We start from the raw sequence: 27334 nt of genomic DNA on the forward strand, positions 1-27334 counted from the left end.
AACAGGAGGACCAAACAACACGTCAGATTGTAAAGGAGCATCTAAAATCCTCGTTTTAACATGATCAGACATATTCTGATCCCGTAGCCAGGCATGCCTGCGAAGAACTGACCCAGTGGCAGCCACCCTAGACGAGGCCTGTACAGCATCAAAACCACATTGCAAAGAATGCTTACCCACCTGTTCAGAAACATGCACTAAATCTTGCAACTCTTTACAATCAATACCTACTGCCAGAGCATCAACCTTAGACTTTAATTGTGAAAGGAGATAGTTCTGGTATTTCAACATGTGAAACTGACAATTCAAAGCCCTCATAGCCAGAGTGGAAGTAGTATAAACTTTCTTTCCCCATCTATCCAAGGCCCTAGCCTCTTTGTCTGCAGGAACCGGATTCTTAACAACAGAAGCCTTAACACCTTTAGGCCCCTGACTAACAGTTTCTGGGTCAGCCCTAGGACTCTTAAAAAGATACTTATGAGCTTCAGGCACCCTGTAATACCTATCCGGCTTAACAGGAGCAGGAGACAAAGAATCAGGATTAAGAGAAGCCTCTGTAAAAACATCTTCTACCACATCCAAAACAGGAGGTATAGCCAAAGGCCTATGCTGGGGTAAAAACAAAAATTCCCTAAGCCTTTTCCTGGAATCAGAGAAGTCCTGACCTTCCCACTTAAAATGCTCCCTCATGGAATGAAGAGTTTCTGAAAAAGAAAAATCCTCAGGAGGAGAAGCAGAAGGAGTAGAATCATCCACATCGGAATCAGAATAAGGAGAATACTCCTGCAAGTCTTTAGCCGAAGACTCTGAAACATCTGAAGCCTGCTCAAAACCCCCCAGCTCAGGCTCCATCCTAGGTCTCTTATCAGGAGGGGGCATAGAACCCCTAATTAAAGTAATCAAATCTTCTGCCATTTTAAGCATATGCTTCTTGGGCACAGTACCTGAAGAGCTAGGGGTAACACCAACTGAAGCCAAACCTGGCCTGCCCCTGGGAGAAGCCTTTGAAACAGAAGGAGAGGGCCTAGCCACCCTAGGAAGGGAGGGGAGTATAGTAACCTGAGAAGCCCCCTCAGCCTGACTTGCCTCCTGAGAGGCCACATCTTGCAATAATAAGGTCTCACCCTGGGAAGACAAAGAAACCTCCGGTGGAGCCACCGGCTCCACCGACACCTCTAAAGAACCGGTGTCCGGTACAGACGGTTCTTCTAGCCTGGGCTTAACTGCCTTGTCCTTGCGCTTCTTCGAAGAAGCGGGCGTCGGAGCATCCGACGGCATTTTATAATTACACCGCTTCCCAAAGACTAACCTTGCACAATCCAACCTTCTCTTTATAGTGCGTTTATTAAATCTAGCACAAGAGCGACAGCCAACAACGTCGTGCTCAGGCCCTAAGCAAGGAATACACAAAGTATGATAATCTCTATGCGGTATCTGTTTCCCACAAGAAATGCAATTATTGACTTTTCTGACATCCGGTAAATCACAGAGGCAAGAAAAAACTAAAATATTCCCAACGGGTACTTAGCCAACTTTGAACTCGGTCTGAAACTTCGAAATCGAAAAATCTCAGAACGCCAACCGGCACTTGCAATGCTGCTTCTGCATCGGACCATGCGGCAAAAAAGACTGAGGATATGACGTCGGTCATGCGCATTTGTACCCTGACGTCCTGATGTCAGTCAAATGCGCCTTGACCGACGTCAGCCTTATACTTTGATATTCGGGCCGACCGAGGACAGCGGACTACCCAAGTGTAAGGACTGCAGCAATGTGAGATGAAGAACATCCTAAAAGCCACATTTTTAGGCTGTTTTCCTCACATTATTGTAGGTTTTCGGCACATTTCATGGGAGTCAAAGTTGACAGGAGTGTCTGTCATTGTTATGTAATTCCCAAAGCTTCCCTTCACTTATGGCAGAAAGGTTAATGTAAAAGGTACAATTGGTAATATCCATTTGCAGATTGTGACATGTTCCGAAAGTACTACTTCTGTAGCCAGAAATTAAACGGGCTCTTGGACGTTACTGCTGTTTCTCTTCCTACTGCATATGATTACTCCACTGTACCTAATTCCCACTTGTGTCTTGCTGCCATTGCACCTGTTACAGACCTGTCACCTGTCCAGCTTTTTGCACAATGTCTACCTTTTTATCACATATTTTTGGTCTGCCCCTCCTAAAATGCATGACTTTCTACCAACTCACCAAGTCAGCGGGATGTTCTGAGAATGGAAGTCAGTAGGTAATGATATACACATGCCATATATATCAGCAGGCAGGTTACTTTTACTTTTCATTAAGTGTCGTCGGCAAAACATGCTGCCCAGGAAGAGGAATTTTGTCATTATTTCTGTTCCTGTTTCTGAAACAATGTGATACAAAACTAATTTGGAGTTTACACACCCCTTCTGAGTTGGAGGTACAGTTGCTCCGCGATGACATTATGAATTACAGCAGGTGAGACATGTTGGGATAATACGTCAGTACCGAAATTTCTAAAGGTACTTTAGATAGAATGGATCTCTGGTTTCAAATGAGACTGCTTTATGGTCAGACCTAACAAGTAATGATTATACGCAAGGGATGATGCAAGTTGCTACAATATTAGTAAGGACAAGATCCAAGATATTATTCCCCCTAGTACTTATTCTGACCAATTGTTCCGGGACATTTGTATTGACAAAGACCAAGAATCTCTGTGCTCGTGCACTGGCAGTGGTGTGGATTTCCTAGTCTATAGCTGGATAATTTAGATCACTTAGGAAAATGGCATTGGGTTTAATACTGAGTGATTTCTATCTAGTATATAGGCATTGTGGCTTTCTTCTGTCATAGAGGGAGCTCTACAGCTAGCTAATATATGGTGCAGGACCTTTTTGATGGTTATTTAGACATGCCGATTGTATAGTGTATCATGCTGCTTTACCAGCCTTGATGCACGTGCCTTCTGGATGTAGACTGAGACACCTCCACCTTTTTTCCCCTCCTGTGCAGTAGCTGGTCTAAATGTGTGGAAAGTATTATAGCCCTGCACAGCCAGAGTGCTCTCTGCTATTTTAAACCATGTCTCTGTCACTACACAGACGTCAATGTCCACTAGGGTAACAGGACAAGCTTGTAGGGAGTGGCGTTTCTTGTTTAGACTCCTAACATTGACCAGTAGCACCTTCACATTTCCTTTGCTTGTTTTGTTGGAAGGTTTTCAGGTAGGCATCAGCTAAAAAGGCACTATGGAGTGGATAATATTTTTTGCTAATAATCAAAACCCTAGAGGGGACAGATGCAGGCCATACCTGGTGAAGAAGTGTGGTCTGTCAATCATATTCCCCCAGACTGAGAAATACCGGACCCCTCTGAATGACAGTAAAATGTCATTTCAAATGACATTTCCTTTGAATATCTGAAAATGTGGATACCCTGTAGCCTGCAATGAGCTATAAGTGGAGCTAGACACTCAGTGAACACACTTGGTGCAGTGGATAGTCCATAATGCAGAGAACTGATAATGTGATCCAGACACATCCAACAATAAGAAATGCAAGTCTAGATGAATAGGGATGGAATAGGCTTCTTTTAAATTTAGTGTTATCAGGAAAATTAAATGAGGAATAAGAGGTAACAGGTTGCGTCGCGTTAGCTTTTTTAACTTGGCCACTAGTGCAAACATGTATGAAAGAAAGATTCAGAGCTGGTCCACAGGCATCTTCTGTTTGGCACTAAAAACATCTTTGAATAAAAACCTTTCCCAACCTGGGAAGGAGGAACTGATTCTATCGCTCCTTTAGACAGAACCTACTTGTCTGAAACTATTTGTTACCAAAAAGAAAAGTGGAGATTCAGACTTTTTGTAAGGGAAAATGGATTGCCAGGGTGATGGAAGAGGTAACAAGGTCCTTTAAATAATCGTTCTGACTTGCTGGACTGTCTCTGGTTTTGGGGATTCCTGAATTCTTTTTAGAACCCCCCTCCCCCCGCATTCCTTTTTAAATGCCTGTTTACCTGCATTTTGGTGAGACTTTTTTTTTTTTTTGCTGAAATTGGACGAAGAATTAGGGAATCTCTTAGAACACTTGGAAAAGGAGGGCTGAAAAATATTAGCGATTCCCTCTATCAACTTACCCCTTTCATTATACATTTTGATAATCTTTGCAAGAGATGATGAAACACTAAATCCCTATCCAAAGGAGAATTTAAAATCTCACCTTTCACATCATCTGGGAGGTTCTCAGAATGCAGCCATGGAAACCTCCTCAAAACAGTAGCAGTGGCCATATCCCTGGAAGAAGCATCAACTAAGTCACACACACACACTGTTAACAATGAGATGTGACTTCTGAAATGGAAGAAACTAAATTATTTAAAGATTTGTCTTCACAAGAAGAAACTGCAAACAAAACATTCCTCATATGTTAATTAGTCAGAATATATTTTAACATTTAAGCCTGACATTTCAAAATTCTGAAACTCAAAGTTGCAGAAGCATACATTTTCTTCCCATATTTATCAATAATCTTCTCAACCTTGTCGAAACAGCATTACTGGAATTAACCAAATATTTAACACCAGTAAGATTAACTAAAGCTATAGCTGCTGGGTCAGGTTTGGGATGAGTGTATAAAAACTTAAAAGATTTAGGAACTTTATACATTCTATCTGCCTTTTAGGGGCAGCAAGCTATCAGAAAAATTGCAGGCAGTAACACACATCCTCTGGATCTGACAAAAATGCAGAAATGGGCAGTGGTTCTGGAAATTCCTTTTGTAACGGCTCATAGTATTCTCTGAGGGTTTGAGAAACCTTTGAAATAGTGGGCCATTCTGGAAATAGTCCCACAGAAAGATAAAAATTCACAGGGAGAAAACAGACACTGAGCTCTTCTCTGAGTATGAAACAGAAAACTGAGGAGAAAACGTTTTCTGTCCCTTCATCTTCCTGGCCAGATTCAGAATCTTAAATCTCTTCAGAAAAGGAAGTATCTCTTTCTTTACAAGAAACCACCTTAAAAGAAGGATCAATAGTCTAAATTAAACACTGAACCAGACATAGTAAACTACTCGTGTCTAAGGAAAATTGAGGAGGAGTAGATACACGTTTAGTTTTCTATTTCTTTTTAGCAAGAAAATGGGACCAAAGGGGCCAACAGTGTTATTAATGGCAGCAGCAGCTTCCCTAGGGATGGGCACAACATTCTGACCAAACAATGAAGTCCTTCCTGTTCCCTCTGCCATGACTGACAAGAGTGGTTCGCCCTTGCACAATGGACGAAGTACAAATGCTGCAGAGGATGTGGCTAACTCCTAATCCACAGTGGCTGTTGGTGCTACACCACAGGGATCCAAAGTAAAAGATGACTGGTCTGAGGAACAAGCTATGACCACAGCAGAGTCACCCACCTAAGGCTGAGGCAAAATGCTAGCCTGCTGTGGTGACAAAGGCTATTTACTTAAATTTTTTTTTGTGCCTGGAAGGAGGATCGACTCTGGGACTGGTAGCTTGTTCCATAGTCAAAGCAAAAATGGTGTTTCTTTCCCGGATAAAGCAAGCAACAGGAGCCTGTAAAAGTTACATTCTTCACACAAAAATACAATAAAAAGGACTTTATAACACTTTCGTCAGCAACAAAAAGTAATTTCTTCACAGAAAACAATGGTTTTAAATTACTTTAACCAACTTTTAAGCTGACAGTAAAAAAAGTGTGCTTCTGTTTAAAAGTACAGATAAGCCTTGTGACAGTCCATTAAAACACAAACTCCTAACTTAAAAAAAAATTTCCTACATATTAAAGCACAATAAAACAAACCTTTTTTTTTTTAAATGTGGAAGGTCATTGCCCCAAGGTGAACTTATCTGTCCAACAAAAGAATGGAACAAGCTGAATGTCAATCCTTGAAAGCCCACAAAGGGCTGTTCTCTTCAAAGGCAAGAAAGCTCTAAAGGGCTTTGTGCCCAAATCTGTCTTTTAGTCATCTTAGCTTCAGCTGACTGATGATTGGAGCATGTGGAAGGTACCCTGAAGATTTGGAAGCTGGACGTCTTATCTCCTTGGCAGGATGTTACCCATATAGCTAAGGCTACTGCAGCTGTGATCAATATGATGAACACCTGCTATTATGGAACTTAAAACATTTATAAGAGATGATCAGCATTCAGCAAGAAGTATAATTTATGGATGGGGAATGGAACATGACTTGGAATACAAAGGATGCATTGGCGGGACCTAGAACAGAAAATATAACAAAAAGTGATAGGTTTCTGAAAAAATGTACACAAATATATAGTATGAAAGACGTGAATTCAGTATTAGGAAATCAGACAGAATTTACATTTTATTTTGCAAGGTACAATAACTGGGCTAGACTGGATAGAATTTACATTTCAAAGTAGCATGTAAATTTAATTAAAAGCTTTGACATACATCCAGTAACTATTTCAGGTCATTCACCGATAAAAACTAAGATAAAGATGAGAGGCAATAAAGTAAAAATGAGACACTGGCGCTTTCCTACTTACTTGTTAAAAAGGAAGGCATTTAAGGAATGTGTAATGAGAGTTATGAGGGTAGACATAAATTTCTTCAGAAGGTATGATAGTGAACAGGATAAAATAAAAATGGAGTTTAAAAACAGTAGAAATAAAACAGAAAGAGAGATAGGAAAGAGTTAACAGGAATTAACCCTTTTCAGACCTTTTAAATGAAGTATTACAGAATAAAGATAATTTGAAAGAAGAACAGCAACTGGAGAGTCTTAAGGAAATAAGGTGTATTTGGATGATATACATGAGTATAGAAAGGTTGCTGTTAAGCAACTACTTTTTGATAACCCCAGATCATAAAAGCTTTCAGCTGAACAACTTAAACAGAAAGTAGAAAGGGTTGTCAATAAACATTGGGAGCCTATGACAGTAAAATAACTGTAGGTCCTATAAAGGTATTACAGATTTATCAGAAATTTAAAAAAAACAATCTAGGAAGTAGAGAAATTTGGAAACCAAGAAAAGGCACAACTGAAAATATTTACGAAAGCCTTAGTTCTGCAAAGGTTAAAGGAAGATGAGGCTCACAAATTAATAGCTAAGGCAGGATCAGATGAGATAAAAATGGTGGTGTACAACTAACCCACAGAGAAAGTCTTGAAGTTAGGAGGGAAGAATGTGATAAATATCTGGGCAGTTTTGTTTAATAGCATTTTAAAGGAGTGGAGAAGAACCAGCATCTTGGAAAAAAGCAGTGGTGGCTGGCTAACCAAACAGAGTAAAGACCCTTCAGTCCCAGCTTAATAAAGAATCATTTCAATGTTAAATCATGATTATGAAATATGCATGTCTATACTAGCTAAGGCAATGTCAAGGTACTGCCAACAGTGAAAGATATGAATAAATGTAGTTTTGTGGAAGTGATGCAAGCATTTGGCAACACAACAGAACAATGATGATCCAGAGGGAAGCAAAATGTATAAACATACTACTGATGGTACTGGTGGTCTTGATGCACAGAAAGCATTTGATAGTGCCCTCTGGGTTTTTATGAGTAGGGTAATGGAAGCATTTACATTCTCTGATAGAATAATGAGATTAATTAAGTGGGATATATGAAGGGTCAGTGGCAAGAATTAAGGTGGAATGGTCATGAGCGGACAGATGATCCGCTGTGGCGACCCCTAACTGGGAAAAGCCGAAAGAAGAAGAAGGTTCTTCTCAGACAAGTTGTGTTTGAACAAAGGAGCTAGGCAGGTTGGAGTGTCTCTTTCCTCTTGTTATTTGCATTACATTTAGAGCCACTGGTAAAGAAAATATGGGTCTCAAAAATGTACTGATATAACTGGTATAGTAATCCAGAAAAGTTAACATTACTATATTCTGGGAAGAAATAACTAGGTTTGTATAGGCCCTAGGGCCAATAGCCTAGTACCAACTTATGAACCAAATGATATTATTTTGTACTTGATAAATCCAGAAAAGGACATTTCGGAGTTGTGAAATATTTTGAGAGAGTTTCAAGTCTTCTGGGGATGCAAAATTAATGAAGGTACAAACAAAGACTATAGCAGCAAACTATGTACTCTCACCTGAATTGATTCAGCAATACTTTTATTTAGGGGAATATGATAAGATGAAATATCTAAATGTATGGATTAAAGAACACTACATTATAGCAGCCAATGACATGCAGGAAGAGATTAATGAAAATATAATACAAATACTGAGAAACTTGAAGCTCTTGATAATGGATATGGACAGTAAAGCACAAGCAGTGAAAAATGTTTTTAGCCCTTTATTTTTTTATACAGGTGAGGCACATTTTTACCAACCATATGAGAAGTTGTGGACAGTAATTAAGTGCTTAAGGAATTTATTTGGGCAGGGAAGAATGTAAGAGTTAAGTGGGGTAAGTCTATCCTCCCCATAGAGCAAATAGAACAATGTGGTTTAGGATTACCTGATTTGAACGTATACTTGAGAGCTATGCAGTTAAGGTTCCTAAACATAACACAAGCAGAAGGCTGTAAATCCAACTGGAAAAGGTTGTTGATGAAACAGGGACAATGTTTGAGAAATAAGGGGAAAATGGGATTTTGGATGGAGATCCTTAAGAAGAATAACCATCACCATAAAGAATATTTTTTCCATAAACGTGAAGAAGGGATTCTAAGAACCTAGCCAACATGGGCATGGAGAAAGGAGATTTAGCATATAGGCAAGACTGCAAGTGAGGGCACAGAAAATAAGCAAATGGGTACTGGAGCTTACTGGAGAAAATTGGAAAAGGAACTATGGTATTTGGAGCAAATGACTAGAGAGGGAAAGGTACGAGAGTGGGATGAGGTCAAGCAGAAATTTGGACTGCAGGTTAGAGACTGCCTTCCCTATCAGGATTCATATCAGAGTATAGCTACAGAGAAAGGGATAAAGGAGTGCTCAATGAAAGACCAACTTTGGTAGAGATTTTAGACTAGTCTAGAACAGAAGCTGCTGCTAAAAAGGGATAAATAGTAAAACATAAAATACTGCATGGTAATTATAAGCATCAATCAGAGGAAATTAGAAAAGCTTGGAAAGAAAGACTGAAAAAGCAGTTTACAAAGGAACAATGGGAGGATGTCTGTAAGGTTTAGAATTTTTGTTTGGAAGTATCTGCACAGGTATTTTTATACCCCAAGTAGACGTCTGAGAATTTTACTTGCGTAGAGTGCAAACTTGGTAGGTTTGATGGAAGAGCGAGATAACTTGGAACATGTCTTTTGGGAGTATAACGAGTTGGCAGATTTTAAAAATTCCTTACAGTGCACACTGTCAGAAATGTTGGGAGAGCAAGTGGTTGTAACTAAGGAATTTATTCTTTTGAACTGGGACACATGACCTGAATTTTTTAGACATAGTTAAGACCTTATTAAGTCTAATGCTATTGGCCACTAAAAAAGTAGTCACTAGAAATTGGAAATCTTAATCCCAACCATCTGTAACTGAAGTATTGAATATTTTAAAGGAGATAAAAGAACAAGAGGCAGGATCTTTAGAAAAGGAAAGGAACGAATTACGTAGAAATAAATGGAATCTGCAGGACAATTACGTACACAATAATGTTCAGGAGGAGGACTGAGATCTAAGGGAAAGCAGAAATCGAATGTTTCTAATGTTGAAGTAAATAATAAAAAAAACATAAATGTAATGTATAATGCAATAATGACAAGCTACTATGCATTTTTGTTTTCTCCTGTTTGGCATATACTTCTCAGAAGTACAGGCAAGCATGGAAGGGCTGTGGCTGACTAAGTTTGCGGACGACTGCAAACTGGGTGCTATAATAGAGTCTCCGGCTGACATGGAGATCCTCCAGAAGGGGCTAAATGAGACTGATGCATGGTGTCAAAGTCATGGTCTCATGCTAAATGCAAAAAAATGCGTAGTAATCCCCCTTTGGAAAAAACAGAGTACCCGCAAACTACAACATAGGAGGTAATCCCCTGAAATCTGAAGAAGAAATAAGGGATCTAGGGACCCAAGTAGATAGTCAGCTTTCCTTTGATAACCATGTTGCCAAAGTGGTTAGAAAATCCTTCTATGTGACCCGTCTGATCATGAAAGGGTTTGCATCAAGATCTAAGGATGTAATGGTGCCCCTCTACTCTTCCCTCATCAGACCCATTATTGAGTACAATGCACCAATTGGAATGTACCTGGCTAGACATCTCCAGCAGCTGGAGAGACCACAGAGGTACCTAACCAACAGGATTACTGGCCTCAAACAGTTGCCCTATGCAGCACGACTGAAAAAGCTAAGACTGTTCCCTGTTGCATACCGCTTTCTCAGAGGCGATCTCTGTCTAACGTACAGAGCCATGTCCAACCCTGAATTGCTGAACATGCTCCATCTTAGCAAAACCAAATCTACTCAAGCTACACGCTCTAGGGATATAAACCTCAACACAACAATGAATAGAACATGCTGGAGGGACATATTCCCTTCGCAGAGACTTCACTTACTATGGAACAGGGTCTTGATCTACATAAGACAGAGTGCCTCAGTATCACTCTTCAAGAGGAACCTTGATGACTGGATGGGTAACAGAAAATTCACACCGGGGATCACACCAACAGCACTACTAGATAGGGGCTAAGGGTACTAGCTGCTAGTACAAGGATCTAGGGAACTACTAAAGGGGCAGTGAATACGGCACAACGTGGCTGGGCTAATATATGCCTTCGGGCAGATAGCCCAGTACCAACCTATGAACCTATAAATATACATGTACCCACACCTTAAGGGATACCTTAAAAATGTGTTAAGACATATTTTTGAGCATTTTTTAATTCATCACCTGATGCCATAGTATCAGTTTTATTGTACTTAATGCCTTAGTAATATTACAGTGTTTTTGTGCATCACTGTCTGATGTTAATTAATACTGGGTGGTGCAGTAGAGCAGCGGTTGTTGCCTCTCAGCAAGAGGCTTTCCGGTTCAATTCTCAGCTGGTGTGCCTTCTGTGCAGAGTCTGCAAATCTTCCCTGCATTCATGTGGGTTTCCTCCCACATTCCAAAAACATGCACCTGGAGTGTTTCTCCCCAGGTCTCCCATGAAAATGGACTCTGTCCCAGCTGGACTTTCCTGGTAAACAAATGCTAAATAAAATAAGTACTTTTCAAGTTATCTGTGTTGCTTGCTGGCCAAGTTTTGATGTGGGCATTTAGAAACAATTACTCCAAGACTGATAAATCAGCCTGTCTTACTTTGTAACATAATTTGCATCATTCTGATCCTTTTGTTCATAGGTTGGTACTAGGCTATTGGCCCTAGAGCCTATACAAGACTAGCCATAACAATTCCCTGGCTATTTCTTCCCACACTACTTACTTCCCTGGACCCTTGTCTAACAGGATGACTGACATGATCCCTGGGGTGAATTTCCATTCTCCCATCCAGTCATTAAGGTTCCTTTTGAACAGAGCCAAAGAGGCGCTCTGCTTGACATGTGTGGGCAGTCTATTCCAGAGTCTGGGGAGTCTCTGGGTCAGGAACCTATCCCTACAGCATGTTTTGTTTATTGTGATGACAAGATTTAGATCCCTGGAGCGTGTGGCTCTGAGGGACTGTGATTTCTTTAAGTGTAGCTTGTCCAACAGCTCTGGGTTTGACATGGCCTTGTATGTTGAGCAGAGATCGCCTCTGAGTAGACGATATTGCGACAGAGTATAGCTGGAGTTTTTTTAAGGCGGTCAGCATAGGGCATCTGCTTTAGGCCTGTGATTCTTTTAGTGAGGTATTTCTGCGGCCTTTCCAGTTGTTACAGATGTCTTGAGAGGGACATACCAAATGGGACGTTGTATTCTATAATGGGTCTAATGAGGGATGAGTACAGTGAGACAATGACCTCCTTTTTTCTGGATGAAAAGCCCTTAGTGATGAGGTGTGCCACATAGAAGGATTTCCTGACTGTTGTGGCAATGTGTTTATTGAAGGTGAGACCACTGTCCACCTGTATCCCTAAGTCTCTTATCACACTTTCGGTGTTTAGTGTACTGCCACCTATGTGATAATTCACAGGTACATGTTTTTTACCAAAGGGGATAACTATACATTTCTTGGCATTGAGCTTGAGCTTGAGCCCATGGCTCTGGCACCAAGCATCTGTTTCTGTAAGGCCCTTTTGTAGAGTATCCACATTATTAGGGGATTCAATAATGGCTCCCAGTTTGCAGTCATCTGCAAACTTTGTTAGCCAGAGTCCCTTAGTGTTGGCCTGTACTTCAGAGAAGTAGATGCCAAACAAGAGAGGTTACAGGACTAAACCCTGAGGTACTCCACTTGTCTGGAGCTGGATTTGGAGTCAGCTACTTTTATAGTGTGGGTTCTGTCAGTAAGCCAATTGGCAACCCATCAAGTGATGCAGGGATTAATGCCCAGCTTAGTAAGTTTATCTATGATTCCAGAGTGGGGGATGGTGTCAAAGGCCATGGCAAGGTCCAGATAGGCTACGTGGACTGCCTTACCCTCACCCACGGCTCTAGAGACTGATTTGAAGAAGTCAATAAGGTTCAGGAGACAAGATCGGCCCTTCACGAACCCAAACTGGGTGGGGTCCAGTGTTTTAAGGTTGCCAAAGTCTTTTTTTATAAGTTCCGTGATAATACGTTCCATGGCCTTACAGATCAGGCTCATCAGACTGATGGGGCGGTAGTTCCCTGGATCCAAGGTGGATCTCCCCCCTTGTGGAGTGGGATAACTGTAGCTGTGCGCCACTCAGTGGGCACAAAGCCTGAGGTGAGGGTATGACTAAACATAACACTTAGGTGAGGTGCCAGTTCATTTTGTAGTTCATGTAGTACACAGCCCGGGATGTCATCTGGTCCCATGGATGCTGTATTCTTAGCTTTGAGAGTTTACCTGTGGCCGTTATTACCAGAATTTGGCAATCTTCCAGTACTGAGATGGACAATTTAGGGGGTGATAGGCGGGTGAAGTTGGCACTGAATCGATCTGCCAGGATACTGGCAATATCCTTGGGATCAGTATATTTAATGCCATTCTTTTGTAGCTCAGAGCAGATCTGAGCATTGCCATTTAGATAATTGACATAGTGATAGAATGCCTTGTGGTTGTCTTTGGAATCTTTGGCAATTTTATTTTTGTAACAAGCTTTGGAGGATTTTATGAGGGATCTCAGCTTCTTACTGAGGCTGGTAAGGGAGTTTTTTGCATCCTGGGATTTTCCTCTTTTCTGCAACAGTTTTTTTTCTTTTGTTGTAAAGTTTGTTTATGGCAGGGGACCACCAGATTGGCTTCCCTTTTTTGGAGGAGAGGCATCTTGGTTCTATTTGGGATGGCACGATTCATGCATGAGTTGATCTGCTCATACAGTGCCTTAGTGTACGACTCAGCAGTCGAACTTTCAGTTCCTGTCTGCATGAGTGTCATGAAGTTTGTAACTTCTGACTTGAGTAGCATGGCCTTGCAGACGGTTTCCTTACTGGGGGGTGGGGGTGAGATGTAGATGTTAAGGGTGATTAGCTTATGGTCTGACCTGACCAACGAGGGGGTGACCATAGGTGTGGAGCATCGATTTCCCATGTTGGTAATGACCAGGTCTAGGATATTGGAGCCCCTGGTGGGAATATGGATTAGTTGATTCAGGGCATTGGAATTTATGAATTTAATCAGCCTGTCTTACTTTATGCTTTGCAATGCTTTGATCCTTTTTCTTTGTGCATTCATTCATACATTCACTACGCACTAATAATGTAAGCAGTTTCAGGTGTTGGTAATTTGTTCACTAAAAAACGTTGGTGCACAAGGCAATTAAATCTAATCAACATCTGTCAAAAACATGACTCGAACAAATGCAATTCTGTGAAGCATCAACAAATAAGTAAATGAATAAATCCAACTAACCACCAGTTCAAGCACTGTCTATGGGGTAAGTCATATTGCCAACATGGATTACTTGGTTACACTTAAAACTACAAGCCATAAAAAGAAAAGATGCAGCTTTCTAACACTATGATTAGTTTTTAGCAGTGTAAAACCTAAATGGACTGAAATACTGGATGAAGACACAAGAGTGATAAGTCAGTAAGTTTCTCTGATTGTTGTACAAACTAGAAATGGACAAACTACAAAGAGTTAAATAAAATGCATGAAGTATGCATTTTTCAATGCATGTGTACTTATCTATAATAGTTTTCTTAACTGTCTAGTTTAGTCTGGCAGTGCAGAGGATTAACGGTCTGAGCTGTTATGTGTTGCTTCTTGTAGTCAAAAGAGTACAGAGTTTGAGTCCTTCCTCCTCAGTTTGTCTACTGTGCGAGTCTGAGCAAGTCACTTAACCACACAATGTTTCCAGGTCATAACTGAAAACAGTCCCTTTGCCCAGCAAGTTTACCCAGTTTATAAATAGATAAAAAAAAAATAATAAACTGAAACTGGACTTGGATGAAATGAAAATGAATAAGAAATGCATGTATTTAATAGGCATTATATAACAAAAAAAAAAAACAAGACAATGACTAATGAAGTGAAAAAATTTAATTAAAAAAACAAACAAAAACAAAAGCATTTCTGTATCCTCCATAATCAGTGACTGAACAAACAAGGTAACAGGTGGCTGCCGAGTTTGCAGTACTTGAGGACAACTGGAAGCACATCAAGTCCCATTACTACTGTCTTGTTGCTAAAGACAAACATCTGTATATCTACTAATATTGCTGAAACAGCAGTGAGTGGGACAGAGCAAAAGATAACATCCTCTTAACCATCACCTTTCTCTTCTGTTGAGAGGACCCAGAGTTAAAATGGCCAGCTGCCCTGCGTGCTTCTTCTTCATGCTGCTGGATTTGCTGTTGGATTACAATGAGTTCACCAAGCAGGCCCTGCCATGAATGTTAAGACGAGAAAGGAAGGTATGGATCAGGGAGGAAAACAAAGTTAAAAACAAAAGATGCAAAATAGACAAATACACAACTGGAAACAATGGTTGTGCTACATTATGGGAAAACATCAAAATGATTACAAAAATATTGCTAAAACATAACAGCTTCTAGCATTTATTACAAAGCCCTGAAAGGACAATGTTAACCTGTATACCATATACAGCTGAGTTTAAACTTTTATTATGTCTGTCAATTGCCAGTCAGCACTGAAAAAGTTTTTTTTTTTTTTAAATAATCTTGGTATAAAACTGATACTTAAAAATGTGATGATCAAAAAATTGCCACACAGAGTACTGCAAAAACATTGAGGTCTGCAACAGTGAAATTACTGCTAGTAAGCAATATTAAGATATAGAACTGTATTTAAAATACCTACATAAATCTGCACATGCTTAACCTGTTTAATATATAACTCAAACCCCTCCAAAAAAATCATGAATGAAAATTCTGTCTCATATGACAGTATAAAATTGCTGATTAACTGGAGCTGAGTTAAGAAGAATCAATCTTAAACAATTATTTGCTGTAGTTTTGGATCCAACAGAATTAACCAACAGTCAAGAATCCTAAACTGCGGTTTACTGACTTTACCAACATAATGGGATCTATATACAAAGAAATTTACAGTGTGCATACTGGTCAAAATAATACACTCTAGCTCTATCAACATGAATTAATCTGTTTCACTCACTTATGTACAAAAATTACAGTTAACAGACTTAAATGTAGTTCTGGACAGAATATGCCTACCAGACTGTCCCTGCATTCAGTTCAGTGGTAAAAGGCCTTTAAGAAACTTAGCACTCTACTCAAATAATGCAAGTTTTTTTCACCCATACTTCGAAACTATTCTGTCATTGTTCACTATAAACCAACTGTTAACTGTCTGCTCAGTCTGCCTATCGTCTATATTAAAAGTACTGATAAAAGCTGGAATATCCTTGGAAGCCTCAACATTATGCAGGCTTCAAAGCTCACAATCCCTGCTACTCCTTCCATTTCTCTGCTTAAATATGGTATAAACATAACTGCTTAATTACTTGTATAAAATTGTTATGATATTTCTCTTATATGTTAAAACAATAAACCTGTTTTGAAAAAAAAAAAAATAACTGCTTAACATTTTTTGCTCTGATTAATAAAATGAAACATGCAAACATTTCTACAGTTTCTTTCAAAAAGAGAAAATACATATACTTCTGCAATATTCTATGTGGTTATTCACTATCATTTTATTTATTAATTTCAAATTTCATCAAGAAATATCCATTATTTGATAGCAGCTTGTTTCCAGATGTGTCCAAAGCACAGAAAAGCAGAAGGCAAATGAACAGTAATTGCAGCAGGATTAGGGGAAATTAACAACCCAGCACACTACAAAGTGATTAATAAAAGAATAATTATACATCAAATCAGTATCAATAAATAAATGCTGGAAGTGGAAAAAATATATGGGTGGACAATCAACAAGTACCAAACAGAGAAACAAGGAAGTAAAATAAAATCAATTAAGATATCTGTACAAAATCTTAAGAAACAGTTAAAGAAGTGGCAGACATGAAAGAGAACAGGTTGTTTACACGTGGTTCACAGTTATGAGGTGGAATAAGAAACAAGTAGTTTGAAAAATAAAAGCATAACATACAACAGTACATGTAGGAAATTAGATTACAGAAAATTAGGACAAACTGTTGATAAGAATTGCTTTGAAGAAATAATTTTACAACAGTAAATGAGAATGAGACGGCATATGAATTACATAAATGATGTCAGAAAAGGATCACAGGTGCAAAAATTCAGTCTGACTGCATAGCTAACTTCTAATCAGTTGCCCACCTCATCCCATTAATCAGCCATTATTAAACATTTGTTATACGCTGATATAGAATTCCAAAGCCAACTATGCTCAGACAAAGCCAAACCTCCACAAACTACATCCCACTTTTTTCTGTGTGTTGCTTAAACCCAGCTGCTTTCTGTTTTACCTGTTCCATTTTGTTTTCTGTGTTAAAGAAATCTGCTTGGCCTTGTGTTTTTTGTTTTATGTGGTAGACAGACACTTAAATTACCCAGGCTGCATATTTTACATTTTTTTATTTGTTAATTTGTTTCCTGACAGATAATTAAATACACAGAAAATATATGTGGCTTTGTCTTTTCTGGTAAGACTCATGGCCAGCAAAAACAACAAGCACTGTTGGTAACTACCTGCTAGTTATTTTCCCCACCCTCCCACTCCTTTTAAACTTGGTGATTTTAAGCTGCCCACCTTTAATGTAAAATGAACTTTAAATAAGCTCCTCCCTTTTTACACTGCTGTTCATATCTTAAATTATTTAGTTGCCTTTCCTTGTGCTAAGCCTGGTAGGCTGGACTCTACAGGTTAGGTAAACACACTAGAGATTCCTACGTGTAGTTGTTTTAATGGCTTGAGGGCTTACTAATCAGCTTACCTTGTTTCCAGTGCCTTTATAAATTCTGCACAACTGAGTGGTTCTTGGCTCTTTTCTCCAAAGCAAAGAACTTTTATAAATAATCACACTTTTATAAGCTGTTCAAAGTACACCACTGTTACCCTGAATTACTTATTGCCTTACCTTAAGTTTAAGTTTGTGGTAGAATTTTACTCTGGACACTCTTTTACTGTGCTTTTACATTAGGATGACTGGGTTTATTCATGTAGTAGCAAGTAGGTGTTTACCTGGTCAATCTGAGTTGGGAAGTACACAAAAGGGCTCAATGTGTAGTTGTTTTATTGGCCAGAGGGCTCCATAGCCAGTTTTCTGTATTTTCAGTGGTATAAATTTAGCAGATTTGCATGAGCAGCTTGCTGTGCCAATGCCCTGTGCAGATGCAAACACCTGGTAATATTGCTTATTTTCATTACATTGTGAGATTACTGTGTTATTTATTGTTTTTTGCACTTCTTTAAAATTTAAACCTTCATTTTCAAACTGCTGTAAGAGTTGTTGCTTTGTTCTGAAATACATTGTATCCAGAGTTTCTTAGTTAGTATTAGGCATCTGTCTGAGGTTCATTAACACTTGGGCTCCAAACCAGTCATTTTCCATTAAAAGGGTCAAACTCTGCGCTCCTGTGGCAGGAGAGGGTTGATTTCACCTATCTGAGCTGGAAACTGCTGGTGGAAAGCTCACTGAGTGCTTATCTAATTGGCCTTAGTGTAAAAACTTGTTTTCTTCTGACTGTATATAAGCCTCACATTTGTAAGAAGCTGTTCTTCATGCAGCAGCTGTTACTGGTGCCTTGTATGCATGCAATCACCAAAGTTGAAATTTCTTTATAAAAAACACCTCAGAACTTTACCTCAGTCTCGTGTTACTCATGGGGCAACTAGTTTGCACAATGAGCAGCTTTACACATTTTGTTTGGACTATTTAGGTCTACCTTACCTTATTATAGCAACCAGACTACTACTGCTCAAACAGCATCTGGTTTGGCCACTGGGCAGCATTGCTGGCTAGGTTAGCTGCAGATTACACCAAGTAAACACCCTTCCTCATCTGGTTACAAACACCCTCCACTCCTATCCTTTTCAAGTTCACATTAGGACCTGCAACCATGGATGGGCAGTTTCCTGCTATCTCTGCATTCAGCTTGGTGGACATGGGTATCCTGAGGAAATGTTACAATTGCCTTATGTACATTGACAACCACTTAATTTTCTAACAGACAAACACAGTATATGAGAGATGTAGTTATGCATTCACACTGGAGGCTAGATTCTCGCATACAGACACAAAAAGCAACAACCAAGTTGTCAACGACTCACGCACATCACTCAAGACACCCACAAAGAACCACAAACATCGACCCACGGATGCAGACGTGCTCACATGCAACTTATCCAAACCTCAAAGGCCTCTCAGGCACAGTCATCAAAATCTCCACATTCACACAAACAAGACAATTCCCACCACAGCACATGAAGTCAGATCTCATGTCTCAACTACTAAACCCATATGACAAAACACTCCACAACCCAATATTCTGGTCTTTGGAGACACCATCGTGAGACACACTGATGTTCCTCTTACCAGGTTGGAAAAGGGGAAGGTTACAGCAACTTGCCTGTCAGAGACCAGGATTTGCCAGATCACACAAAAATTTAATAAAAACTCATTCTTCTGTTAAAAAATTCAAAGAAGTAAACAAAGATATTAATAGATACATAGTTAAAATACAAGAGCAAAACTAAAAATAGTTGTAAGGTATTAAATAATCCTATTTTATTAAAATGTATTTGTTTACTGTATTTTTTACTTGTATTGGAAACAATTTGGTATATTTATTTTGGTTTCTTTCATAAGATTTGAAATAGGTGATAATTGTGAATGTTTTAGAATGCTTTCTCAAGTAATGTACTATATTTACCACAAGATGGCATTGTAATCAAGTTTATTAATGTTTTGATTTATTAACCTATACTAGAATTATTTTCTACAATTTTATAACACCAACATTTTAAATGAATTGATAACATTTCTCATATTTATATTTATTGGAAGTTTCAACAATTTTATACACTTTTATATATTGTTCATACATTATTTTTAAACACATACACTTTGTCTTTTGGTCTTTTAAAAATTTGTGTCACCTTAATCGATAGGTTTTGATTGGACTTTTTTCATTTGAATGTGTTTAAATACCTATAGTAAACTAACCAGCCCACATCTGAAGAAGTTTTAAAATGAAAACGTACTTTTGTTGTGGAGTGTTAACGTGCGTATGTGCTGTATTGTGGAGTGAATATTCGTAATAAAACTTTGGAAAATCCAGCAGTCCTTCAGCTTTATTGTGGACCCTCCGAGGTTCTGTTTTTATTTTATTTGTTTATTAGTGGTTTACGGAACTTTTGGCTCTTTTTTGGACTTATTAAGAAAAAAATACTTACTTTTCTTAAATAATGGCATTGTATAATGCCTCCTTGCTGCCCTTCCACAGCTGTCCAGTATTCTACAGCAGTTCTTATGTACTGCACATGCGTATGGTTACGCAGTACATCAGAACTGTGTGTGTGGAAGCAACGGAGAAAGGAAGATCTCCGTTGCTTTTAAAAACTTGTTTCGCTATGTTAAGAGTTTAACATAGCGAGATAGCTTTAAAAAAGCAACAGAGATTTTCCTTTCTCCGTTGCTTTTTTCTAAAGCTGTTTCGCTACGTTAAACCATAGCGAAACAGTTTTAAAAAAAGCAACGGAGAAAGGAAGATCTCCATTGCTTTTTTTTAAGATATCTCGCTATGTTAAACTCATTTAACATAGCGAGATAACATCAACGGAGCTCTTCCGTTCCCCGTTGCTGTCCAAAAAAAAAACTAATGGAAAAGGTCTGAGCGACCGGACCTTTTTCCATTAGTATAAGTCTGATTTACAATGTACACGCTGACCAATCAGCGTGTACATTTTGGAATATTAATGGGGGGGGTCGTTGTATAATCACTAATCTACTCTACACCTCCTGTCCACAGTCATCCCTTGTACAATATGCAGATGACTCAACCATCACCACCATCACTGATACACCCTCTGACCTTATCTCTACAACTCAAACATCTTTTAACTCGGTTGAATCCTGGCTCTGTGACAACCAATTCTTAACCCTAAAAAGAGAAAACTGTTACTATTTCTCCCAAAGAACTACACCCAACTTAAATCTACATTTTCTGTACTGCCACTGAATAAAACTCCCATTAATGTTGAACCCAATACAAGACTACTAGCAGTAACGATAGATGACCAACTCAAGTTTGATCTACATGTAAACAACTGCATCAAAAAGACACACCAAAACCTTGGCCTCCTTTATCAAAACAAAACGTTTCTAGCGAACAAAGCAAAAATAACCCTCTCTCATGCATACCTCCTACCTAGCCTTCTATATGTCTGCCAAATTCTTACTAATCTTAACTCCACACTACTAACTAAACTAGAGTTACCTACAACACGGTTGCCAGATTTGCTGCTCACCAAACTTATAAATCACATCTTTGTCTTTCACTAAGTTACCTAAACTGGTTGGAATTACCTCACCAACTTCTACTCTCCCAAATACAAAAAATGCACTCTATTATGGCTGAAATCCTTCTGCCCTAGCCTATCTCCTCTCATCTCTCAATATTTCCCCACTAGGTCACTACGTAGCTCTGACCTTAACCTACTACAAATATACAAACCTAAGACTAAAATCGGCTGCAACCTCTACAGCTACAATCCTAACATATCATGGAACAAATTGCCACTAGAAATCAGGTCCCTCAAACATTCAAATCAATTCAAAACTGCTACTAGAATGTATCTACAAACTCACTGATTCTGCCACTGCACTAATCCTCCCTGATCTAGCCCCTTAATTCATGTTATCACCAAAACTTCAAATATTTTTAGCTCGTAAACCTCTTCAAAGTATCACTTTTCTTCTCAGTCTCTTATTTCCATTTCTAATGTCACATATCTCATGAAATAACTACATACACTATGAACTTTCTTTTCACTATTTACTGAAAATGCTTGCATCGTATAATTTCTTATTTATGTTTATTATGTTTTTTTCAACACTATTATTTTTCTGATAAAATGTATTTCATTGCATGTGTATATTCTAACATGCTGATACTGTTAACACTAAAACTGTAGAGCTTTTCTCCCTGGGTCTCAGCTGAAAAAGGGTTACTTAGTTCAATCGGACTAACCTGGTCAACAAATGTAAAATAAATAAAACGAATGAGGGTAAAACAGTACATACTGCCTACCTCAACCTTGCCAAGGCATTTGACACAATTCTCAACTCAAATATTATAAATAAACTCTCAAAATTGCATATAAATCCCTATGTCACCAGATGGGTAGCCAACTGGCTCATGGACAGGACACGTCATTCAGGAAAATGAATCCAGATCCTGAAAGAGGACAGTTATTAGTGGTGTGCCACAGGGCTCAGTGCTGGGACCATTCCTGTTTGCAATATACTTCTCAAGTCAAGTGTAATGCGAAAGGCCTCTCGATGACAAAGTTTGCCAATGACTGCAAGTTGAAGGGAATCACTGAATTCCCCAATGATGTAGGTATCCTTCAGGAGGGTCTAGATCAGACAAATGATTGGTGTTAGAACCATGGCCTTAAACTAAATGCAAAAAAATGAATTATCATACACTTTGGTAAGTCAAATACCACTGCAAATTACATCAATGTCGTACCCCTAACAGTAGACTCAGAGGTTAGAGATCTAGGCACACAGACAGACAGTAGCCTGAACTTTGACCACCATATGTCTACGGTGGTGAGGAAGTCCTTCTATGCTGCACAACTTATAAGCAGAGGTATGGTATCCAGATCCAAGGAAATTATGAGGGCTGCTGTACTCAGCCCTCATTAGACCAATAACTGAGTACAGTGTGCCATTTGGCATATACTTGATTGGGCACTTAGATCAGCAGGAGCAAACTCAAAGGTTCTTCACAAAGAAAATACAGGGTGTAAACAATATGTACTATGTGGACAGGGTAAAAGCCCTATCCATTTTACTCTGTCATCTATTGACTATTAAGGTGTGACCTATGCCTGACATACAAGGCACTCATAAATCCAGAGCTGATGGAGCTGCTACACATCCACAAGTCAAACAGCACAAGGGTCACCTGATCTAGGGATCTAAACTTAGTCAGAGACTCAAACAAAGCATGCTGGAGAGACAGCTGTGTGTCTCAGAGATTGCCCCTCCTTTGTAACATGCTTCCTATTCACATTAAAGAGGCATTACATGGTCCTTTTTAAATGCAATTTGGATCAATGGATGGGAAACTGCAAGTTAATAGCTCAGGTAGTGCCTATGTCCCTTATGGACAGGCACAGTCTGTAAGACACTCAAGGCATAGGCACAATTCATGCCATCCTCTTCCCTCTAGGGGGCCACATATTGTGTAAAATCGGGTGATATTGGTTAGGCTTGTAAGGTTTAGCCTAGTAATCTCCTATAAACCACCCTGAAAGTTTCCAGTCACATTCCACTCTTCTTCTTCTTGATTAACTTTGTTCTCTGTACCAGACCTCTTAAAACCTTAGGAGCCCAAATTCTAACCATTCACTTCTACACCAAATTACACATACTCATTAAGAAAATTTCTTATTTCCACCATCCTGGTGCCTGCCATTATCTGACAGTCTCCTGTGCCTACCATTCACAAATATTTTATCCCACTTTAGATGTGGCCTACACAGTACCGCATTAATACCACTGCGTAGGGTTGTAAAGTTACAGTATCCATAAAGTGGTATCAAAAACAGTCTCTGTAGACTCAATATATTATAGTGACTCATCTGTGTAAGAAACACTATTTCATTACGTACCATCACTCTTCGCGTAGTATAACTTTTTCCTACCCCTCACACAAATCTATACCAACAACCCATGTTTTTCCTCCTGAAATGTATCTTCTTCAAAGAAAAGAAATGCCTGTAATTGCAGACATCGCCCAACTTACTTCACTGGCCCCAGATAACTGCTGAGCAGGCACTTATGTAGCCCACAGCTACTGGTCAAGTGACCTAATATGATTAAATAGTCCTCTACAAAACAGTAAAAGAAATTACAATAAAGATTCCTGTGTTCAAGAACATCTGTTCAAAGCAAAGACAGTCGCACTAGAAATGAGCTTTCTCTCTCTCTAAAAAATATCTTTGCAAAGTGTATGTGTGTATTAGTGTTTTAATATTTTAAATGAGAAAGCAGATGCACATATGGCTTTGTTAGAAATGGAAACAAACTGATATATCTGAACCTTATTATTAAGACCATACCTGAAAAACAGTACTACCACACTTGCAAAGCCCATTCTGAGAAAGTAACAAAAGGCAAAGGGAAGACTCAAAATGACAGCTATGTAGGAACTTACCATAACAGTAGATGTTTGAGTATGTTCGTTATTACAGCAGACACCTGGGACTTCAGCTGCTGAAGAAACAACGCCCGGCTTGACTTCAAAGGTTTAGCATCTTTCCCCTTTCTGGCTGGTCAGATACCTTCCCTTGAACATCAGGAAGTCAGGGGTATAACAGGCACATTTGATGAGTGCCGTCTTTATTTGTTTTTTTCTTTCTTTCTTGCCCTGGCCCCCTCCTTGACAGGAGAGATCTACAGCCAGAGCACCAACTAGCTTGGAGAAAAAAATCCTCAGAGGTGATCCGAATCAGAAGACATGCATGCTCCTTTTCCAGACATGGGTGTACTTTGAGAAACACAGGCACCAGCTCAGGATACTAAAGAAGAAAGACAGGTGGAAAAGTGACTATAGTATCCATCCCAACCCACAGATACCTACAGGAAAGGAAGCAGATGGCAGGTAGGAGGGAAACGGTATTGCAACAGTGAACATACCAGAACATTTACAATTATGTTACATTCCAACAAATCAGCACTATGTTCATCATTAGTTTCACTATTGCAGTAATACTATCTGGAAGGAGTGTCAAAGCTTATGGACCCAATGGGTAGCTAGGTCTGAGTAGGAATGATCTGCAGGAGGCTCTGTAGAATGGATACAGCAAATCTTGTCCTTGCTAGTGTGGACAAATGACCACATAGCTCCTTTCAGGACAGCCCGAGTGCTAACCCCTTTTAGAAGTCATGTGGTGGCAGCCGTGGCCCTAGTGCAGTGAGCTCTAACCTGTCCTGCTATAGTCTTACCATGAAAGATGTAATAAGCAAGTACAGTGTGATAGCTATTTTTATACTGCCTGGAAATAGGCTTCCCAGTCTTTCCTATTCACAAAGGTAACTGTGTTATTATGTTGATTCTTGCCAAGGAATCTCAATTATCTACACACAAAAAAGTGTAAAATTTTCTTCTCCCTTGTTTTGAGGGGAGTTTGAAAAAACACAGGAAGGTGGGTAGCCTGATTCAAAGGTAGTTCTGTTACAACTTTAGCTATGAAGGTATAATGTTTGCATGCATGGTGACATGTCTTTATGAAGAAAAAGGGCTATTCTCACACTACTGCTTGTAGTTTTGAAAATTTTCAGGCAGAGGTCACTGCCACTAATAAACAAATTTTCTGTGTCACAAAGTTTAGCAGAGCAGTTTCAACTAGCTCACATGGTAGTACGTTTAGCTTTTCTAGAACACTGTTGAGATTCCACGGTGGACATGCTCCTTTTCTGGGTGGTCTCAAATGCATAACCCCTCCTTTACGAATTGCTTCACTGGTAACAAAGACTACAGAAGAGGGTCACACGACAGACAGCGTGAAATGGTTAAAACATCTACTTTCCCTAAAGTACAACTCCTGGCTCATAAAGGTCTGAGAAGCAGTAAAAGATAATGGCCACTGATCTATCAGCCAGCTCCTGACCTCTGCCTTTGGCATCAAAGGGAGACTCTCTTCCACTTAGTTAGGGATGGCTTCCTTATAATAAATTTCCTAGCCACCATTAGAATGTAGAGCAAGTCCTCCAAAAATATGCATCTAGCGAGTACGAGTACTAAAACATCCAAGCTATTATCTTTATAGGTTCATAGGTTAGTACTAGGCTAAGTGCCCTTGTGGGCTATTTTAAACCTAGCCAATTATCCCATCTGAGAATCAAACCCTGCAACTTGTGTCTGTAAGGTAAACACCTTTACCATTATGCCATGAATCTGAAGTATTCAGGACCAATATATATGTGATCCCTAGTTTGGGATCAAGACAAAGAGCTGAAAATCCATTGTCAAGTTAGGAAAAGGCAAATCCAATGAATCCCACCTACAGTTCTAAGGTATTGTAGGAAACAATGAAAACAGGCAAAGGATCAAACAGTTCAACCAAATTCCTCTATGGTAAGTATAAGCTTTAAAAGCAGTTAGTGTCTTCTTCTTAGAGGAAGGATGACACCAGCAGTAAAGAATCCAAAGAAAATTTACTGAAGTGAATGGAGCTTGCAAGATTGCTTGTCCATTCATTTCAGTAAAGTGTGCCACATTCTTACTTTCACAGTCTACATGATTGTATAGATTATGAAGTTATGACTCTGCTGATGGGATAGTGGTTCAATTTAACATGCCTAACCTGCCACAACAAAGTTCTCTCTAAGGGCTAAGGAAATGAATCCAGTGTATAATATTTAATGAAGGTATAGACTACAGTCCACATAACTGCCATACATATTGTAACAAATAGTACCCACCTGGGAAAGAAAGAGGAGGCTGGTGTGCTTCTCACAGAAGGTACTTTCACAAATCCTTTAATGTCACACCATAACAAATTAATGGAAACCAATATGGCTAGCAATCCTGTGTGAAATAGTGTGCTTTCCCATTGCAGGGACTAATTGTTTTGGGAGACCCCTCCCCCAAGTCCAACAGATGTAAGCAAACAGATGCTAATTTATGATCAATACAGAGTAATATCCTCTCTCCTTTATTCCACAGATGTGGGCATAAAGAAGCAAGCTTGATCTTTGAAGAAAATATATGTTCTTGCTTCTAACATGAACAAAGACTTAGCAGATAAGAAATACAGACCACTTCGAAAGTATAGCTGTTTAAGTACTTACCACAACAGCAGATGTCTGAACTGATCACTGTTGCAGTACTGCTACTATATTAGAAGTATCCTGACAAGGATATCGTACATCCATCCAGTTACCAAATCCTCGGGTTATTCCTCTTGCGCCACATGTCTGCCCCATTACCCATGTACAAGAAAGCATGCTGGTACATAAAGGGTGCAAAGTTCATCAGAACTTTCCTGCCCCAAACAGAGGGGAAAAAAATGAGACAAAAACAATAAAGAACAAAACTTATATCAGCAGAAAGTGAAGTTTACCCTGGCCAATAACAAGAGGCAAGGAAGGTGCAATTACTGCAATGGTGATCAATTCAGACATTTAATGTTATGGTAAGTTCTCAGACATCAGTACTAGTTCTTTCATATAATCACTGCTGCAGTATTGCTCCTATATTGGAAGCTTCCAAAAGCATTTTAGATCATCTGGGAAGAGGATGAAGTCATGGAACATTCCCTGAAGAATGGATCTGATGAAACCAGTCCTAATTCTAGACATATATATTTTACAGTATTTTTAAATGTGTCACTGGAAGACCAAGTGGCTCTTTCTAAAATGTTTTTTTTTTTAATCCAAACCCTTGAAAAAAGCACCAGAAGATGCAACAGCTCTGGAAGAATGAGCTTTGATCCATATTGGAAGGGATTTGTCCTAGAAAGAGACTGTCTTTTTTTCCCTGATAGGACATAAATAGCTGCTCAGATTTTCTGACTGTCTTGGTTTTGTCTACATAGAACATAACCTGTCTATGAACATCCAGTAAATGCAGTATTCTCTCTCCCTTATTTAGAGGCTTAAGGAAGAAAGTAGTCAAGTTAACAGTAAGAAAGAGTTAACTTCTAAGACA

The 27334-nt window shown here is 39.2% G+C and overlaps 1 protein-coding gene across 4 annotated transcripts in view; it reads right to left on the minus strand.

The window, feature by feature from the left end:
* The window catches only part of OPA1 (OPA1 mitochondrial dynamin like GTPase), a 2039562-nt gene that overhangs the window by 1621584 nt on the left and 390644 nt on the right, over positions 1-27334 (minus strand). For 2 of the 4 annotated variants that reach the window (XM_044070302.1, XM_044070303.1), the window contains one exon: positions 14756-14866. The exons of the other annotated variants lie outside the window; for them this stretch is intronic. In XM_044070302.1, coding sequence (XP_043926237.1) covers positions 14756-14866 — 111 coding nt within the window. The remainder of the gene's footprint in view (positions 1-14755; positions 14867-27334) is intronic. 4 annotated transcript variants of the gene reach the window in all.

The sequence above is a fragment of the Protopterus annectens genome, chromosome 4.part1 (genome assembly GCF_019279795.1).
Source record: "Protopterus annectens isolate FY-2018-M chromosome 4.part1, PAN1.0, whole genome shotgun sequence".
NCBI classification, from domain to species: Eukaryota; Metazoa; Chordata; order Ceratodontiformes; family Protopteridae; genus Protopterus; species Protopterus annectens.